The 20,073-nt window shown below is 51.6% G+C and overlaps 4 protein-coding genes across 4 annotated transcripts; all 4 read left to right on the top strand.

The window, feature by feature from the left end:
- Positions 1-2,059: 2,059 nt before the first annotated feature.
- On the top strand, positions 2,060-2,912 carry MFIFM68171_08208 (uncharacterized protein; the record flags this gene model as incomplete). The annotated part of the gene is made up of 3 exons (XM_071063628.1): positions 2,060-2,146; positions 2,204-2,568; positions 2,624-2,912. 3 exons carry the CDS (start codon positions 2,060-2,062, stop codon positions 2,910-2,912), a joined length of 741 nt encoding a protein of 246 aa, XP_070919729.1.
- Positions 2,913-5,798: 2,886 nt separating this feature from the next.
- Positions 5,799-7,299, top strand: MFIFM68171_08207 (uncharacterized protein; the record flags this gene model as incomplete). Its single annotated transcript, XM_071063627.1, has 5 exons — positions 5,799-6,126; positions 6,180-6,412; positions 6,468-6,576; positions 6,644-6,925; positions 6,989-7,299. The coding sequence occupies 5 exons, from the start codon at positions 5,799-5,801 to the stop codon at positions 7,297-7,299; spliced, it is 1,263 nt and encodes a 420-aa protein (XP_070919728.1).
- Positions 7,300-8,988: 1,689 nt separating this feature from the next.
- On the top strand, positions 8,989-9,868 carry MFIFM68171_08206 (uncharacterized protein; the record flags this gene model as incomplete). Its single annotated transcript, XM_071063626.1, has 2 exons — positions 8,989-9,147; positions 9,218-9,868. 2 exons carry the CDS (start codon positions 8,989-8,991, stop codon positions 9,866-9,868), a joined length of 810 nt encoding a protein of 269 aa, XP_070919727.1.
- A 7,656-nt stretch (positions 9,869-17,524) lies between these two features.
- MFIFM68171_08205 (uncharacterized protein) lies at positions 17,525-19,105 on the top strand (the record flags this gene model as incomplete). The annotated part of the gene is made up of 2 exons (XM_071063625.1): positions 17,525-17,800; positions 17,894-19,105. The coding sequence occupies 2 exons, from the start codon at positions 17,525-17,527 to the stop codon at positions 19,103-19,105; spliced, it is 1,488 nt and encodes a 495-aa protein (XP_070919726.1).
- Positions 19,106-20,073: the final 968 nt, after the last annotated feature.

The following is a 20,073-nucleotide window of genomic DNA, read 5'->3' as shown; positions in this document are numbered from 1 at the left end:
GACAAGCATTATTACCAACATCCAACTCGCAGCCCTGTCGTAAATGATAAGGTATCCTTACTATGCGATGCAACCGCCCGCCGCCCTAAATGATCGATATCGCATGGGGTATGTTGTGTATAGGTGGCCGAGGTAAGGTAGTCAATAGTATTGCGAATTCTTGCGGCACCTCTCATTGCAATTTTTACGGGATGTGACGAGGAGCGTAGCGGAAAAGCGAATTTCGCGTTTGACGTCTTGTGCTGACATTGCGCCTGCTGCCTTTTCCGCAAACTTTTCTACACTCATACGCCGTTGTAAACTCGATGGTCTGACCTGATCACCAACCGGTTCAGTTATCCCCTCTCCCCGGAGGAGACCATGGCAAACTGACAACAACCCCCGCTGCCACTCAGGTTGGCTAGCTTGCTCGTGGTTGTTTCACATCCCTTGGAGCGAAGTAGATGCCGAGTTCGAACGCCTCATCATGCCCATCACGGATTCTAGAGTCTCTACCTACGATGTTGTGATCACGGTTTTGTAGACAATTCTGTCTAATATGGAGCCCCCCACCTATAAACCTAGGGAGCTAGAGATCACGAACCTGCTTAAGAAGGCGGTCGACATGCACGGGAGGGCACACCCTTCAGCCCCTAGAAGGTGCCAAGAAACATTTGAATGTGGTGCTCTCTCGTCTTCGTCTTCACAGACACAACGACTAACGTTACTCCAGGTCATCTGGAATGCGCCCCTGTTTGAAAATTGCTCCAGCGTTTGGAGACACGTTTTTGACATGTTAGCTACTTAACGGTGAGCGGATAATATGAGGAGGTTTACCTTCAGGCAGCTCGAAACGGAAGTTCCTGGTATCACAGGTTTTACAGTTTAAAGACGGCGCCTGCGCGGATCATAGCGACCGGTCGGAATAGAGCTTGAATACAGCTGAGTTGGCGGTTCGGGCAGCAGCTAGCAGATGGAGCACATCCGATGAGGCGGTACATCATAGCCACAGGTTATTGCATTGAAAGGGACTATTTCTTTTCTGGATGTAGAATTCAGTTTACCCCAATCATAGCAGTTTCTATCCAACGATGCAGTTACTGCAATGCTTACGTTATCCAAGCACGGAGTTAGAGAACCTACGACAGGTGTTCTTCGGCCGATCTCCTATCACAACAGCTTAGTCATTACTACCTAGTATTTTGGGTCATACCCAACCAGGTTGTGAAGGGTGCACTGGAGGATTTCATTCGCGAGTTGCAAACTCCTACAAAAACGAAGTAGGTTGTATAGTACAGTCCTTTTGTACTTGGTTATCTGTGCTAGTCATCCGGGGTACCGGTGCACGTAATTACCTATACTCTGGCTCCAAGACTACCATACATATCTCCTAGAAGCGGCTGCCTTCGAGAATCCTTCTACGCATAGAATTCCGGGCACCGTATGGGCTACCTGGTCATGACCCTTCCTGGTCTCACAAGCGGAATATGGCTGTCGTAATTACAACGCCATACCTAATCTCCATCGGGTGTACCGGTTCCCTAAGTCCGAGTTAACCTCCGGGCGCCACGTTTGAGCTCGCACTCACGCTCGCACTCACTCTCACCTATTGCCGGGTAATAATCCTGATGCTAAGGGGTGACTCTCTGTTACGGCTATACCTTTTCTAGCAATTTCTAGCAGCAGATCGATGCCACGCTGGGATTATTTGCTCCTAAATACGTGTGCCAAGGACTATCCGCAGCCACGACGAAGCCGGTCGCAACGCTGGGCAGGCTGCGGCGCGTAATGAGACCTCAAGATCTCACATTTATCATGTAACAAACAGCTATCTATTACCTGCTGACAAATGTAAGCAAACACTCAATGGATTTGCATTCAGGCCGGAACCGCAGTGTCCCTGAGTAGGAGCGGTGAGAAACCCCGCTCGGCCTCACTTATAATAAGTACTGCTGCTGTCATCCAAGCACACTCCAACTACACCGGTACACTGGACAACAAATCTGCTCTCTGTGTTCCCGTTCAACCACAAAGAGATATACATCGTACTTTTATTTCCTACGGCTCCGGCATTTTTACCATGGCACCCACCACAATCCTTATCACTGGTGCAAATCGTGGCTTGGGCTTGGGAATGGCCAAAAAATTTCTGTCGCTGCCAAACCACGTACGCTTCGCCACCTGAGGTGTTACCGCTGCTGGACTCTGCTGAACCGCCCAATAGACCGTCATTGCCGCAAACCGAGACCCTACCCATCCCACCTCGCAAGCACTCTCCGACCTTCCCAAGGGCGATGGTAGCAAGATGGTCGTAGTCAAGTACGATGCTGCCATCGAGCAGGATGCGTTTGACGTTGCGAAGCAGATCCAGGAGCAAGGAGTCACGCACCTCGACATTGTCGTCGCCAACGCTGCTATCGTCAAACACTACCCTCTAGTGAAGGACGCTCAGCGCAGCGAAATATTGGAGCATTACCAAGTTAACGTGCTTGGCCCCATAACGCTTTACCAAGCTACTAGAGATCTACTGCAGAAATCTCCCGGCAAACCAATCTTTGCATTCGTTGGATCTGAGGCCGGTGCCCGGCGGTGGGTAAAATCTTCGTGTGACGGTTGAGGACCCGACAGACTGATCCCATGGCAGACGGCAACCCGCGATTCCGAATGCGCTATACGGCCCTACCAAATCCGTCCTCGAATGGCTTGGCGTGAGAATCAACGCTGAGGACGAGTGGCTGAACACCTTTGTCTTGGTCCCTGGCTGGGCACAGACTGACATGGGACACATGGCTGCCCGTATATTTGGATTCGCTGAGCCCCCCATAAAGCAAGAAGACTCCGTAAATGGCATGTACAATGTCCTCACGATGGCGACCAAGGAAAAGTACGGTGGCAAGGTGGTGTTATATAACGGCGAGGTCCAAGACTATTGACCGGAGACTAGGTTAGAAAGGTCTCCCAAACGCAAGACGGCCTGTATGTGGGCAGACAGGCGGAAGGACGATGTTCAGCACTGCTAGATTAGAGTAACTTCTAACGGTAAAAGATATCGTCATCAGGCTCCACCTGGAACGACCAAGCCTGCATCTGTGTAACTGGTATGCGCTTAAAATGCGAATGAAACCTGGTCGCAACTCCTACTTATTGATCCAGTATCAGCAACCAAAGCGGGGGCTGACTAGAACAACCCGAGTAATCGTAGAATCCGATGCAAATGTCGTAGAACGTAATCCTAGCTTGAGCGGATGGCGTGAGCCCCTTACTAGTACGTTCTGGCGCTCATCTGCAATCTCATTTTCCGTGCGTGATGAGCCATAATCCCTGGAATGGACCTTGCAGCGGTATTCCACATCACATACCCGGGCCGTATTTTCTATTACTCTTTGCTAGGTCATCATATCAACCCCTACGAATCATAGCGTGAACGAGGCATCCTTACCAGCATACTATTTCGGTTAGCCGAACCAGAATCATGCGTTGTAGAATTTTGTGTTTCTGTATAATTACGTGAGTAGAGTGGAGGTACGGTTCGATTTGATTTGGAGGGTAATTCTGAGGCATCGAGGAGGACATAGCACGAGGGACTGGTACGCTTCAATCCTCGGGACCTGGTCATAATGCAAAATATGCTTTTCTTGATCTCGGTTACAACCCGCATCCTTCCCAAGCCAATCCTTAGCTAAGGACCTTTACTTTCGTGTTTCATAATACGTAGTAATAGAACTAAGTGAGATTGCGCTCTACACAGGCTCGTTACAAGGTGTATTAAGCACACTTCCTGGACTAAAGGTTGAAGAATTGTATCTACTGTAATGCAGACGAAGGGAATGCTTGGAATATAAAGACAAGAGCCCCGCTAGGTTAAGAGATTACAAAATGCTTCCAAGATGCTTCACCAAACTTCTCTTTGGGGAGATATAGATATGTATACATAACTGATTACGGTGCTGAGGATAGGTCAGATCTTTCTATCTTTTCTATCCAGCTGTCTTTGGATTACTAGACTAAAAACGAATAACCACGGACAAGTAATTACCTTAGTCATCATTCAGGAATTCAAGTTTGCATTGGGGATGGTTATATGGCATTTTACGAAGTTCACGTATCACGGCGATTGAGAGAGCGATAAGTACCTCCGATCATTTAGCTCCGTAGCCTGCGGCTGCAATATCAGTTTGAATTTGTTCTAATATGATGGTTTGGACGGCCATACATGGAAAAGACTAGGATTACTACCAACCTTCAGAACCCCATTGGTGCCTAGCGATTCAAGGGGGTTCACGGCTAGCCGAAGAGCCATCAACATTGCGTACCAGCCCAACCACCTTGCAATTCCGTTTAGCGGCCTTGTACAGTGTCTTGCTATAAGTATGATATCTTTACAGTCGCAAAATCGATTGCGACGAACACATAGCGTGGCGTGCCCCGACGGAGTGATGTGCCGCCAGGACCGACTGTCTCGGTAAAGGCAAATACAACGACATTATTGATTTACATCAAGAGGCGCTGAGGCTATACACCAAAGGCACCAGGTGTTGCCACTGGCTAAGCCGCTGATTATTGCCGCAATGTATCTTGGTCAAAGTTGAATTGGCCAACCGAGACTTCTGCAGCAAAGGCACATAAGTGATTGGATCTTAGTAAGCTGCGTTGTGCACTGCTTATAACGCCAGTAGCCCTCGCTTAGAGAGTTCCCGCGCAAGGTCCCGTCTAAATATTCGGAGGACCCCCGTCACCGGCGGGCATCTTCCCGTTTGCATGGACGACATGAGATTGAAGCCACCGGGGGCGGTGCTGAGACTGCTGCACTAAACCAATCTTCAAACGGCGACAGACATGTTCCATGGGGAAATTTGCAGACTTGGAATGAGTAAGTTGGGTATAGACTTTGTCGGCTACAAAACCGCGAATGACGTTGTTGATAATTGAATTGGTTTGGTCAGGTACCGGGAGACGATAACCAGCGGGCAGACCGAATGAATGGCTACCTTCCCTTTGAGACTCTTAAATCCGTCGGCAGGCAGACGCATAATGGTTTATGCGGCGGATTCCAGCCAACCGCGGGTGCCTGATGATGCGACGGCAGGACGGGAAATATGCGGTAGGGCACTTAATCACGTCTTCGCTGTAATATCCCAACCCGGAGACCAGGGCAGAACCAAGCTTCAATAAGATACAGTACCTTATCTGGAGAACGGGCGAATGCCAGTGCTTCATCACCACCACAGCACCATCTCCACGTTCTAGGCCTGGACTAGTTATAGAAGGTAAATGTTGCACTAGCCCTCGATGCGGAAGGTGACGGTGGCGACTCTCCCCGGTTCGGCATTTGGCCCGCTCAATGCAACGGCGATCCATGGACGAGCTTCCGTCCACGTCACCCACAAGTTTTACGCACGTACAAGCTCGCTGCGCCAGCTCCTAACCCCATGCATCCTATCAGCATTACCAACTGCCCCCGCGCTGACATGTGGTAGGATCTAGGGTAGCATGCGATTCACTAGGTGGCGGGGGAGCGATTAGGATCTTAGGAAGGTCACAGCAAAGCCAGCAGCGCCCACAACCGTTTGATGGCTCGCATCGCGGCTCCGCACCCCCCAAAACGGAAGTTGATGGGTCGTACCACACTCTGTCCGAAACGTTCTCGTTTGCCCGTCAAGTGATCGTCGTCCGCAGTAATCACGCGCCGTGGGACGTCCCCTATCGTCAATGCTATAAAAACAGTCAGGGATACCGCGGGTCCCCACGATGGCGGTGGTCAGCGCCATTCAATCAGTAAGTATTGCCCACCTAAGGCAATAACTCCTGCTACTGCAAAGATGAGGTTCGCTCTTCTCGCCTCGTCCGTCCTTCTTGGGCTTTCTTCGGCCGCAGCCGTTCAGTCGCAAGAGAGGAAGTCGTACGGCGGGTACAAGGTTTTCCGTCTATCAGTCGAGCAAGATGTGGCCAAGGTCAACAACATCATTGGCAAACTTGGTCTCACGACATGGAAAGGAGCGCCCCGGGCCGGTGCTGCGGCCGACATTGTCGTCCCCCCATCCGAAGTCGCTGCCTTCGAAGCTGAAATTTCCGGAATGAACGCGATCACGATGCATGAGGACCTGGGCGCGTCAATCGCAGAGGAATCGACCTTTAGTACCTACGCCGGTATGTCGAGTCTAGGCAACAGTCAGTTTTGATTTCGCTCACAATGATGGTAGCCGGGTCGGCCAATGCAACATGGTTTAACTCGTACCACAGCTACAATGACCACCTCCAGTTTCTGCGAGATCTTCAGGCGCTATATCCGACGCAGTCTGAAGTGGTCACCTCTGGAAACTCGCTTAACGGGAGGCCCATTACTGGCATACACTTTTGGGGAAGCTCCGGCAAGGGCAAGCCCGCGGTTGTCTTCCACGGGACTGTCCACGCCCGGGAGTGGATAACCACGATGGTACGTAAGCTTCGGGATGACATCGACGACGGGAACTCGCTAACGCGGAGAGCAGGTTGTGGAATACCTCGCCTACAACCTCCTGACGAACTCGGACACTCCTGAGGTGCAGGGCTTCCTGAACAAGTACGACTTTATGTTCTTCCCCGTGGTCAACCCAGATGGTAAGGCAAACGCCAACCCACATCTCGATCTATCCCCCGGAGCCGCTTGTGGTAACTAGTGAGCCAGGCTTTGTTTACAGCCAGACGAACGACCGGATGTGGCGCAAGAACCGACAGACCGTCTCTGGCAGCAGCTGCGTGGGTCACGATATCAACCGCAACTGGCCCTACCAATGGTCCATCAGCGGCGGGGCCTCCACGAGCCCCTGCGCTCAGGACTTCAGGGGCAGAAGGGAGGGCGACGCCCCCGAGACGGCCGCTCTCTCGTCATGGCTGCGCACGATCAGAGCCAACCAGGGCCTCAAGCTGTACATCGACTGGCACTCGTACTCGCAGTTGTTTATGACCCGTAGGCCTGCCCGAAACCAGTCTTGTGACGCCGAAGTATACTGACCGTTCCCCGGCTACCTAGCCTACGGATACTCCTGCACGGCCCTCCACTCAAGGAACGAAGAGCTGCAGTCTCTCGCCCGCGGTGCAGCGGCAGCCATCAGGGCGGTTCACGGCACTAGCTTTACGACGGGCCCGATTTGCTCGACTATCTACAGGGTTTCGGGAGGCAGCACGGACTATGCTATCGACGTTGCTGGCGCCGACTATTCTTTTGCCGCTGAACTGCGCGACACCGGTAACTACGGCTTCGTGTTGCCGGCGAATCAAATCGTGCCCAGCGGCGAGGAGGCGTATGCTGGGGTGAGGTATCTGCTGCAGAATATGAGGTGAGTAGAACGAGGTGAGCTTGGTGGGGGCTGCACGCCCCCGGGCTGGAAAGAACATAAGTGAGATGGATGGATGATAGGCGGGGGCAGCGTATAATAATATATTAGTTCTCAGTATGCCTGATGTCTTCTGAGTCTGAGCGGCCGTCCGAACGTGTTGAGGCCCGACCGCCATGTCCAAGAAGGTGATTTGTAAACATCTGCAAACTAGGTGTCCAACAGCCCCCATTTTAATACTATGTAAATCGTTCAAACATTCGTTCTATGACCAAGCTCTATGACAGTCAGATCGCTTTCATGAAAAATACACAATCACTTACCAAAGTTTGAGGTGCGTTTGACGGCCGTACCACGAAACTTTGAGTCCATGTCTGACTGAATATCACTGGCAACGATACTCTCAGCCTGCGTACGAGTTACAACTATAGACGATCACCATATTGGGCTTCTCTACTGTTCACAAGAGAGTGGGACAACTCCCCGCACGAGTCATTGAAGTGTAGTAATGCTCTTGGTGTGGAGAAGCAAAACTTGGGTCGTACCAAATAACCTCCAAAGGAAGGCAAACAACAACGATGACGGGGCCTGAACACGATGTGGGGGCCGAACCAACCAATCTTCAATTCTTGGAGATACTCCTTAAGAGTCTCACGCTCTACTGACTGAGCTAGCCGGGCTTGTTGCCGACGTTTAATGCTTGGGAGTGCTGTGATAGCTATTCATCCACTGGGAACAGTCCATCGCACTCTTGTGATACATACAGGTAGGCTCTTCAGAGACTTTTTCTAACCTCTAGCTCAGCCCATTTTTGATCCCATTCTATCAATTGTTTCCTGATTTTCTGGCATCTAGGGTTCGGGTCTATGCTTTCCGCGCACATCCGTTCGTTGACCGGGGCTTCGGACGGCGGGGTTCCGAGGAATCTCCCCCGGTGTGAGCGAGGAGCCAGTGACATCGTTGGACCTGATTAGGAGGTGAGCCAAAGCATAAGAGGTGGTGGGAGTCGTAACAAGGACGGGAGGCATACCGGGAGTCATCGGTAGCCCCTTTCGAGGGCACAGAATTTGTCATTGCTGACTATGTTCCGGCGCGGTGGACTTGTCTGGTTGGTACACTCGCAGCAAATACATGCAATACCGAGAACGGATAGTGTGGCTTAGCAGCGGTATTCTGGCCGTAAGGAAGAGACGCGAGCTTCACTTGCGAAAATTAGCAGGACCGTTGTAGGGACATTCTTGGGCGTATGCCCTATTTATATATGGAGAGTAAATGTGAGACTTGGCGTCACTCGCGGAGCCATTAGTGTGCGTGTGGGCGTGGATGTATGTGTCCATCGAACCCACAAGATCTGAAGATTTAGTATGTGGCGCGTGCGCAAGGGAATGAGTGCCGCAAGCCACAGGCGGCTGTGAGCTGAACGCACAAATGTGCGTTCCCGGCCCAGCATGCACTGGGGTTGGCGGGGTGCACTTCCAGTGTCGGTCAGTTCCTTGTCGGTATTTAGAGTGGTGACCGACGCTTTCTCAATAAAACTTCAAGTCTAGCAAATTCGAATGAGAGTGGCGGACGACGGGAGTTTTTGGGCATCGTTCTAGCCAAAATCCGCCGATTCGGTTGCCATATCCACGCCGACGATTGGTTCAGTGTGCATTGGGGGGGTTTGCGGGGGTTTGCGGCGAGTGTCTTATCATCCATGGTTGTTGACGATGGCTTCGAGTCGGCCATCAGCAGAGAAGATGCCTTCGAGGGCAGAACACCAAAATCAACCACTTTTCCCATCAGCTCAAGCACAAAAGGCGACAACGACGTCGGAGACTCCATCTTTCTCAGCGCCTTGGGGTCGTTTGTCTGGGTCGGCCCAAGCAATCTCGGGCGAGAAGCGCCCGGCGCTAGAGCTCGACATCGTGGATGACGAGACCCAGCTGGCCGACCGCTTGCATCTACCCGGCAAGGGTGCGAAGAAACACCGCGGCGCTAGGGCCAGGCTCCCACCACCAAACCCAATACTCTTTCAGACGTGGCCGAGAGACGGCATCAACCCACCACAGCATGAATTCCCTGTCGCACCCAACACCACGCCCGACAACCCAGACGAGATGGTCATCGCGTTCGACGGCGAGCCTAGCGAACCAACGAGGAATACCGTTCGCACTCATTGCGCGTCTTTGTCTCCGTCTCTCCGAGAGATGTTGTGCGGTTCTCAGATTGACCCCACCGAGCTCAAGCTTGCATGTGCCCGGAACATGGAACACACCTCCTGCCCATCACTCTGGACCGGCTCTACCAAGGACACCGAGAGCATCGCGGGTTACGATGTAGGCCGTCGGCCAGATTCCTCTGATCGAACCGCCAAGGGCGTGAGCCTGACCGATGGCACACTGCCAGAAGTCAGAATCTTTGCTCCCGAAGCCGAAATCGACAGCCTCTTGACAAATCTTGACGCAGCGGATGTCTTCAAATATCTCGAATCACCGTTGAGACAGCCTTCATCCTTGTCTGAGAAGGCCAAGTTGGTGCCGGGCCTGGTCGTCTTTCGAATACCAAATCCCCCTTCACGAGGAGCCCCGAAATAGCGGGAGTGCCAGCTCTTGAGAGACGCAGTCAAGACAGTGATCCTAACGCTAATACACCATCAACGTACCCAGTCCCAGCGAATTCAGTCGGCAAGACCGATGAAACCGACGAGAATAGCGACGAGACCGGCGATTCGTCCGACACCGAGGGTTATGAGGGCGATTATTGGTCCGATTACACTCCGGATGTCCCCTACATGAGTGACGCACACCTATTCATGCAATATAAAGAGACAGTCCTGATGAGCCTTTTTCAGCACTTTGACTGCTGGCCGGTGCCGACAACCCACGCAAGCGATGGGCATAATGCACCAGACAGCCACAGTTCACGGCAGGCATATCGGGAAAAGCTATCCCAGAGCCGTAACAAAAGAGCAAGAGATAGCAGTGGGAAGAGAAGTTCGAGCCGTGGAAACAGCGAGGAGGATCCGAAAGCAACGAACGCCAAAAAGCCGCGGCACGGGGAGAGGCAGCACCGCCCACGTCTGGCATGTCCCTACTACAAGAAAGCTCCGTTGCAGTACTACGACTGCCACAGCAAGATTATCTCTTCAATCTCATACCTAAAACAGCACCTTTCGCGGACCCACCAGCTGCCCGTCTACTGCCCCGTTTGCAAAGACGTCTTTCCTAACGAGGCCGAACGTGATGCCCACGCAGAACAGCGGAGCTGCCAACTCCGCACTGGCGTTGTACATGAGAGTCTGACGCGGGATCAGAAGGAACAGCTACAACGACGTGCGTCGCCGACGGCACCTGAGGAGCAGTAGTGGTTCGAAATCTTCGATATTCTGTTCCCAGGCTACAACCCTCGTCCGACTAGTGCATATATCAACGCAGAGCTGGTAGCTGAGACAGAAAACTACCAGGACTTCGAGCGTGTGGAAGGCCCCCGCATAATACTGGATACTCTGCGTCGACAAGGTGTTAGTCTCGTGCAGGTTGCGAACCCTGAGCATGACCTCGGCGTGTTCCGGGAGATCCTTCTTGCAGAATCGTTGGCCTCCATCGCGCGGCGGTGGCACGAGTCTCGGTCAGTACATGACGGGACAAACCACCTGGCTGACTCAGACGGCTCGACATCGGTAATTGGGGTTGCGCCATCGACAGCCGGTAGGACGCTGGTGGAGTTACATGATGAAGGCACGACTGAGAATCAGGTACTTCTCGCTGACAAAACAGTCGAGGAGGGAGTGATCGAGGAGGGAGTGATCGAGGAGATGCAACCGGAGCCTAGCGATATGTTGGCGACTATGAACGAACTCACCGGTCTCTCTACACTATCTCCATCGGACTGGTTTGGAGGTCAAGACCCAAATGATGCAGGGACAGCAGGAATGGAAGGCTACGATGACGCAACCCTTTTTCAGTACAGTACCAACTTGCTAGATGAAGGTACTTGAGCGGGCAGCGCCTCAATCAGTGAGCTGGGAATGGGAGGCCCCCGAGATGCTGGCCAAGATGTTACCTATTTCTGTAGAAAAAGAAAATTGTTATACTGCTTCCCATACATAATAAACACGAACATTTAAGTAGTTTTACCAACTAATCAAGCGGTTCTTGTCCCTTGTTACAAGCCGTAATATATGCGGCATTTCTCCGCCCGCTAACACCCACACTTAATTCCTAGACTGTGTTGAACGGTGGATTAATCTAAGGTGTCTAGCATCAGTGTGTGTCAACTTCCTAGTATAGAAAAACGTTCCGCACCGTTCTTTGGCCCCCGTGCCAGAGCCCCGATCCATTCCTTCTAGATTCCGCCTAAGAGCATTCCTGTGCGCCATGAATGCAATGAAAATGCGGTTGACCACGCTCGAGCCGATGTGGGCTGCGGAAACCACTTCAAGGAGACGCGTGAGCTCAAGGGGTGTCATGTTACAGCCATCCTCTATTTCGTTATCGAGCGCACTGCACGACGAGAACCAGCCACTGCAGATAGCCTCCGGTACATAGTCTTGTTCTTCCGGCTTAGTAGGGAGGCGGGGGTGAGGTCGTTGTAGCCCGAGCGTGGTAAAGTTTAGATCCGAGATATTGCCTTAAGAACAAGATTTAGAGACGTTACGAAACATTCTCGAGTTCCATGTCACAAAGCCCTATATAAAAATAGTATCAATACTTTTAAGCATAAATTCTCCGTCCATTAAAAGAATTGATACTGAAATAGTACAGAAACGTATATCTATATCCACATACCCATCAAGCAAGGGGGGAAGGCAAAAACTGCCCCCCTGCCCCCCAATCTAGATTCCTAGAGAGGCCAAGCAGTAATTAATCTATATCTCATTAGGTACCTAGAGCTTCTAAAAGCAAATTTCAGTATATACGTTATACAGTACCAAGTTCACTAGTCGGCCAAGAATGGATGTTTGAAAATGTTGATTTTATATTTTATAGGGTAAATAATACGAGAGGCCAAAATATTTTGTAATGTCTAACTACAGACTTCTTTCTAAAGGCTTTGTCACATGACTCGCATCTACAATGCTTTGGCTACATCGATCTGCACTGAAGCCCCACCCCCTCACCCTAAGCCACTGTGCGTTGCAAGCACCAGGACCGCCCCACTTTTTTTGGGCTCTTCCCCCCCTCTGTCAGGCCAGACCGCCAGTCTGGCAGGATAGTTGAATCTGTAGATACTGAGCAAAACCGCCTAAAAACGCGTTTTCTGAGGGTTTCGTCAATTTGAAGCGATTCTGGGCTACCTGAAGCCCTTACTTACCCTCTTACGTGCCTGCCCGCCACTTGCGCGCAGCTGCCCAGCCCTGTCGCCCTGCCTGTTGATGGCTGACCTCACCGCCCCAAAGTCGATCCTGAAGCTTCCTGGTACTGCCCAGCGAGCCAGCTACCCATAACGTCGGTTCCTTCGTCGAATTGTATGCTTTACAGCGATGCCATCGCGAGGTTCGAAGTGTAATAGGGTGCCTACGCAAAGCAGTGTTGACGAGCCGCCCCAGCGCTTACCCTGTATACGCCTAACCAGATCAACTAGCAGTCTAGTAACGAATTAGGGAGATACAGTCCCTGAGACTCCCTCCCAACGCCCTATCACCAGGATTCGCTTATACGGTAGCAGTGGGCAATCGGCAACGTTAGATATAACCCCATAATCGAATCGCGTAGTGGATTTGGGGGCGACGCAGGAATCCACTAATGTACCTGTCAGCCGCCTACGTAACCGCTTGCAAGCTCGCCTAACTACGGCGACTGATAGCGATAGTACTGTATCGGCTATATCGAAGTCAGTATCGAATTTAATATCCAATCGAAGTAGAACCTTCAAACCTCCTGTAGTAGAGACGCGATCGCGGTCGCGATCGCGGGCCCGTACCGAGGTTCCTGACTCCTAGGGCGAAGCGAGGGTCGAGAAACCGCCTCCATGCGATCGTAACCGCGATCGTACTGATCCGCCGACAACGACGACGACGATATTGCCGTCTATCGTAATACCCTCCTCGCCTATACAGTTCCTATCATCGCCTACAGCGCCTGCCTCGCCTGCTATACCCGCCACGCCTATACCGTCGCAATCGCAGTCACAATCGCGATCCAATAAGCCTTCTGACAAGCTGTTAGCTAGAGCCATCCCCAACAGTATTAACATCAAGGTTACCTGTCTGGCGAGATGGTTCCAGAACCTGTATCTAGGTAGTCTTAAGATCCGGCCGCCTCTCCCATAAAAGCGTACTTCAATACGTAGTATGGCGGTCGAATGCGATGGCGACGACTTCGACGATAGGTACCTTGGTTCTGACCTATCGCTGATAATATCTGAGCTTCGCTATGACCTATATTCAAGTTTTATCAGTAACTTCGAGCGAAGTGGTATAGAGGGACAGGTTACCCTCATCCAGACTGAGATACAGGGTCTGGCAACAGTCAATTCCAAGTAGACTGACGAACTTATCGCGTTGTCAGTACCTATACCGCAAGAACATCCTGGATCGCTTAGCTAGATCGATACAGCTCGGATCTTACAAGAATTGTTAAGCAAGTCGTTGCTATACATTATCAATATTACCCTCGAATTTGAGCTCGCTCAGCGCCCTATCCGACCGTGCCCAGGTATAACCGCTTTGATTCCTGGTACGCCAACGCCATCACGAGGATTATCGATTCCCTTCGACGTACAGTCAGTCAATACCACGCCATCGATTCAGCAAGCCGTACCTACGCCCGCGCCTGTACCCGCGATCTCTACAACGCCTGCGACTTCGACAACGCCTGCGATCGCGATAACACCTACTACGAGCGAGAAGCCGCTGAAGAAGCTGCGAAAGACAACGACGAATACAATACTACAGGAGTTAGAGACTTGCCAAGTTCAAGATCCAAAGAAAGTAAATTGGTACGTATTAACAGGTCGCTAGCGTTACGCGGACGGCGTAAAGTGTAAGAATTACCGTAAAGGTCAAGATTTGAACTTCTACTTCCTAATGCCTAACGACAAGACATATTACCCTATATCTTTAGCTGAGATAGCGTCCTAGGGCAAGGCTATTATAGAAGGAATAGCAACGATTGACAATCTACCGCCAACGATGGTCAAGAAGTAGGTAATGTCGGAAACACGGCACCTCTGAATCTTGGGAAATGACAGTTCAGGATTTTATGTGTGTCTTCTCTTGATTGTGTTGATTGTCCCTCTTGTGTTCTGTTGCTCTCCTCTCTGTCCCGTCTATCTTTGCTAGAGAGATTGCTCCTTTTATAGACGAGATACGCGTACAGGATGACGTCCGTACAGTGGCGCAGTTAGCTGCCAGCCTGCTTTAGCTGACTAGAATACATGGGTTTGACTCCTGCACTAGATCCTGTGATCCTGATCCTTGGACTAGCGCCTGACCCTTTTGACAGGTAACTGTATCAGTTATAGCGAATACCGCTATTGCGCCAAATGGCGATCTAGTGCCGTGCGTTGCTGGGCGCCTCCCATCTCGATATATAATGCCCAATATCACCATCAACAACAACAGCAATAATACTAGTGATATCGGGCATTGGGGCGGCTTCGCGCTATATATACGTCGTTAGAATCCGACACTCTACAACGCAGTGTTCCAGCAGGGTTACAGCTATCCGTCAGCACCTCCATTGTATAGATCCTTTCTATTAAGCCAGACGATGTCTACAATCGCTGAGCCTACTTTACCTATAGGGCCTCCTTCTATTACTAATAGTAACTACAGTTACGATCCTCCCCTACTAATTCGCTCCTCCTCGCCACTATTGCTACCGCCTTATAGAGACCCCGCTGACGTTATCAGCGAATTTATTAAGAGCTTCGTGCGGTCCTATTGCCTGGGCTTTGATTAAAGCTAGTCTCTCGATGCGATATAGCGTATCAAGTGTACGTTCCTTAAGGACAGGCGTAACGTTGATAATATCTGCCGTCTTCCCGAATCCTAGTTCGTTAAGCAAGATCTGGCTACGCGCCTTGTCCTTCTACTATGCCATGCCGCGAAGAGCTTCCTGAAGGCAGAGATGCAATTAGCGTTGTTAGATGAAGATCCTATACAGCTATCGATAGGTTTGTCACCTACCTAGAGGATAATTCGCTAGCTAACTGTATGTTATACCAAGGTCCTCGTCTTCTACTGCGCTACTGCAGCGCTCGCCGATACTATCAATGCATAGTAATATCCTTGATACCGACTTTGATACCGGCTGTACAATCCTACGCACTAACGAATATACTGAGGATAGCGATAGTCTAGGTAAGATATTGGGTAACGAAGACCAGGATGAGGACAAGACTGCGTCTGGATATTCTGAGGAGCAAGATAGATAACGTGCAACAGAGAAAAACAACTATTAAAGAACTATCTGCTGTACTTAAGCTACAGTCCCAGTTACCAGATACTCGGTAAACTCAGTGGTATACAGTTGATGATAATCCATAGTCCTTACTCCCTTACTCTCTTCTCTGAAGGTCAGTCTCGCTTGCTTATAGTAGCCGCGTACTACTTCTACGCAGTTACCGACAGTATCAACTGCTTGATATAGGAAGTCTTTGAAGTTGTACAGGCTCATCTCGTCGCCGCCCGTATAACGATAGTATCGTCGAACGTACGCCTTGATATCACTGAAAACCGCTTCAATAGGGTTAAAATCAGGTGAGTAAGGCGGCAGATACTACAACAGGATCCCAACCTCTCTACATAACTATACAACGCGAAGGTCGCGATACTACAAGGCGTTATCCATTACCAGGATACTGTTAGGCGCTAAGAATCGCCTCATCTTTAATAAGACTCCCTCCTTCAACCACTAGATAAAACCGTCCTTATCAGTATGACCCTCATAGACCAACGCGTCAAGGATACCGTTGACTGATATCGCAGGTAGTATATAGAATCGGATTCCTCGCTCGAATACGTTATTGAGGCTCGACTAGATTCCTTTAGGCGCCCACGCAGTTCGTCTAACGCCATCACGTCTATCCGTACCAGATTCGTCGCAGAAGACGAACATCTCAGCAGTAAACAACGATATCTTCCTCAACCAGTCGACATATAGCGGTTCGCTACGTTATAATGCCTTCAATTGTACCTTCTTCTTAGTCCAACCCTCCTCTTTCAAGCGCCGACTGATAGTCGACTTGTATACGTATATTTGGCACTCCTCTACCAAAAACCACTGCATCTCGTCGAGATATAAGTCGGGTTTCTCGTACAGGTAATCTAGCAACCTCTATCAACAGTCAGGGCAATCAAGGCAGTACTGATAGACCGAAGGACTAACCTCCATCGCCCACGGGGCGAGTATACAGGAATTTTGCGGTATCTTTGGACGCGGGAATGGATCCCCAATCAGATCAAACATACGCTTATATCGCCGGGCCTGCCGTGGGCTAACACCTACTTCCTTCGCGATAGCCTCAGGAGGCTCATTTGCAGTAAGCATTACAGCTATCTGCGCCTTCTGAAGCTTGTTGATATAGTTGACCATAGTATCTCGTAGTAGGAGGGCGACACGCAGGGCGACACGCAGGGCGATAGGGCAGGGCGACAGGGAGGCGGCGCCTGGTCAGCGCGCAAGTGGCGCGCAGGCACGTGAGAGGGTAGGTAGGGGCTTCTAATGCCCCAGAATCGCATCAAATCGACGAAAACCCCAGAAAACGAGTCTTTGGGCGGTTTTGCTCAGTATCTACAGATTCAACTATCCTGCCAGACTGGCGGTCTGGCCTGACAGAGGGGGGGGGGGAGAGCCCAAAAAAAGTGGGGCGGTCCTGGTGCTTGCAACGCACAGCAGCCACTTAGCCGGAGGAAAGAGGCTGTATGCCAGAGACTGTGCCGAGAAGGTAGCTACGTAGACGTAAAGTCTAGCCCGTTGCGTGGTGGCAAGTCGAGATGGCTTCAAGCCTTTTCCAGTGTCCCATCATCTTGGTCCTCGTACTCAGCAGGCGTTGCTCGAGATGAATTAATAGCTTGGCAGTCGTTGAGCTTTGTTGACGAGAGTCGGAGAGAGAGAGAGAGAGAGAGAGAGAGAGAGAGAGAGAGAGAGAGAGAGAGAACCTTCTTCGTCTCCGCGTTTTTTTTTTTTTTTTTCCCTCGCTCTCATACACGCTGCGTTATTCGTCCTTCCCCCTCTCGCGATCCAGCACCATCTTACCTATTTATCGTGTCGGGTGAGGCGCGCGGCACGCTCCTAACGTTCATCATGTCGCCCCCCGCGGAGAAGCAGCACGCTGGTCCAGGCGCGAAAGACGTCTTGCCGCCGCCTGAGTCGTCGTGCTCGGAGACGTCCGATGCGCCAATCGACCCCAAGGCCGAGCGCAGGCTCGTCATGAAGCTCGACCTGGTTATCTTTCCTGTCTTCTTCGTCATTTACCTGTTGGCCTTTTTGGACCGCATCAACATCAGCAATGCCTCTATCCAGGGACTGACTGAGGAGCTACAACTCAACGAAGGCAACCGCTTCAATGTCGCTCTCTTTGTATGTTGCCTGCTTCCCCCTTCCAATCCATAGTGTGTGCGCCATTGTGAACGCTGAAAAATAAGCCGTCCTGCTGACCTGACTGGATGCCAGGCTTACTACGCCTCGTACATCCTACTCGAGGTGCCCTCTAATATGATCATTAGGAAGGTCCGCCCCTCGTTCTATCTCTCGGCCCTCATGTTCTCCTGGGGCATCATCAACATGTGTATGGGTTTCGTCCACTCGTACGCGGCCCTCGTCGCCCTGCGCGTCCTCCTCGGCGTCTTCGAGGCCGGCGTGTTGCCCGGCATTGTTTACGTCACCTCTATGTATTATAAGCGCCACGAGTACCAGAAGCGCCTGTCGTTCTTCTTTTGCAGTACCGTCGTTGCGGGCGCGTTTGGCGGCCTGCTTGCGTACGCGATTGCCAACATCGGCACCCCACAGATGGCCGCCTGGCGATGGATCTTCATCATCGAGGGCGCCGTCACATCGTTCCTCGCCATCATCGCTTCCTTTGTCATCATCGAATGGCCGGATCAGACGCGTTACCTCAATACTGAGGAGAAGGAGCTCCTTCGCAGGCGCATGGCTGCCGATGTGCGCGACGTATGCCGCATGGACACGCTCAACAAATTTGCCTTCAACTGCATCGTCCGCGACTACAAAATCTGGCTGGCCGCCTTCATGTACATGGGCGTTTCCGTCGCCGGTCTTTCGGGCACCTTCTTCCTTCCCACCATCCTGCTCGAGTTCCAGTGGAGAGCCGAGGAGGCCCAGATCCGCACCATCCCCGTCTACGTCTTCGCTGCCGGCATGATGATCATTGGCGCCTGGGCTTCGGACCGCCTCAAGCACCGCTTTGGCTTCATCCTCGGCGGCGCCTCCCTCTCCACCGTCGGCTACGTCATGCTGCTCGCCCAGGAGGGCAAGTCGCGCGACTACAAGTTCGCCGGCGTCTTCCTCGTCTTCGGCGGCGCCTACATGATCACGCCCATGTGTCTCGCCTGGCTGCAGAACAACGTGTCAGGCCACTGGAAGCGCTCGTTCAGCGCCTCGGCGCAGGTCATGATCGGAAACATCGCCGGCATCATCGGCGCCTTCATCTTCATCAAGGCGGAGGCGCCGACCTACCAGACCGGCTACGGCGTTGCCCTCGGCATGATGTGGTTCGGCGTCCTCTGCGCCACCACCATGGCCGGTCTCATGTGGAGGGAGAACCGCAAGAGGGAGCGGGGCGAGCGCGACGACAGGCTCGCCCTGCCCGAGAAGGACAGGACCAACATGGGTGATTGGCACCCCAGCTTCAGGTTCACTCTGTAAATATGGTAATTGACGGCGTTACTCGTCAATGGGATGACCTATGCGTGGGGCCTGTCTTTTTCTTGTTCCCAGCACTTCCTTAGTATCATTAGCCAATCTTCTTGCACCGTAGACACTTTTTAAGATTTACGATTGGCGCCCAAGTTGTCGGACAAATATGTCCTTGAGAATTCTCAGAAAAGGAACTTGTGGCATTGCAGGTAGCGAAAAGGGTACTTAAGAATAGAATGTTGATAGAAGGGAAGAAGAGAGGTATACCTTATCCCCGATCAGGGCTGAGTTAAGCAATAAGAAAATGTGCTTAGAACATGTAGCCGCTGAAGGTCCCAAAGTCATCCCACGCCTCGATTTTCTGGCCTATCAGCTGGGTGTCGATCAGGATCACGATGTTGACGAGAATGTTCTTCAGATTGCAACTCCGCAATGGAGTCGTTCGGAAGGATGCCCACCTCGTGGTGGAACCATTTTTGTTTGGGTACTGTACATCTCGGGAATAGCAAGTCTCTGTAAGATGGTCAATAGAAGTTAAGATGGTGGCACTTAAGACACAAAATCCAGCTCTCAATGCCTGTAAGCGCGATATGATGGCCAGAAGGCCGCGGTACAGTACAAGCACCGCCCCCGTAGTCTGCGCCGTGATGGAGATTAGGCCCTTCATCGCAATCCACGATTTGGGCACCAATTCGCCGCGGATAGAGGAGTTCAAAATGAAAGGAAGGCGCGGGGTCGTGAACTGGCGGTCGGACTGTGACATGCTGCCAGCGGTCCCACCGAAAGCCCGCATATTTACCTACGACTGCAATGCAAATTACTTCGAAGATGCGCTGCAGATGCTGTAGTGTTTCTTGCCACTCCATTCCGCGGCAGTGATGTGGAATTGCCTTAGGTCGAACCATGAGGCCCTGTTCCAGGCAACCAAGCGGTGGTACCTAGATAAGAATTCTCTACATCCAATCGTTTGCTCGGCC

The sequence above is a fragment of the Madurella fahalii genome (assembly GCF_045866475.1).
Source record: "Madurella fahalii IFM 68171 DNA, scaffold_4, whole genome shotgun sequence".
NCBI classification, from domain to species: Eukaryota; Fungi; Ascomycota; class Sordariomycetes; order Sordariales; genus Madurella; species Madurella fahalii.
Note: the sequence above shows the minus strand (reverse complement) of the source record. Positions and strands in the feature narration are given on the sequence as shown.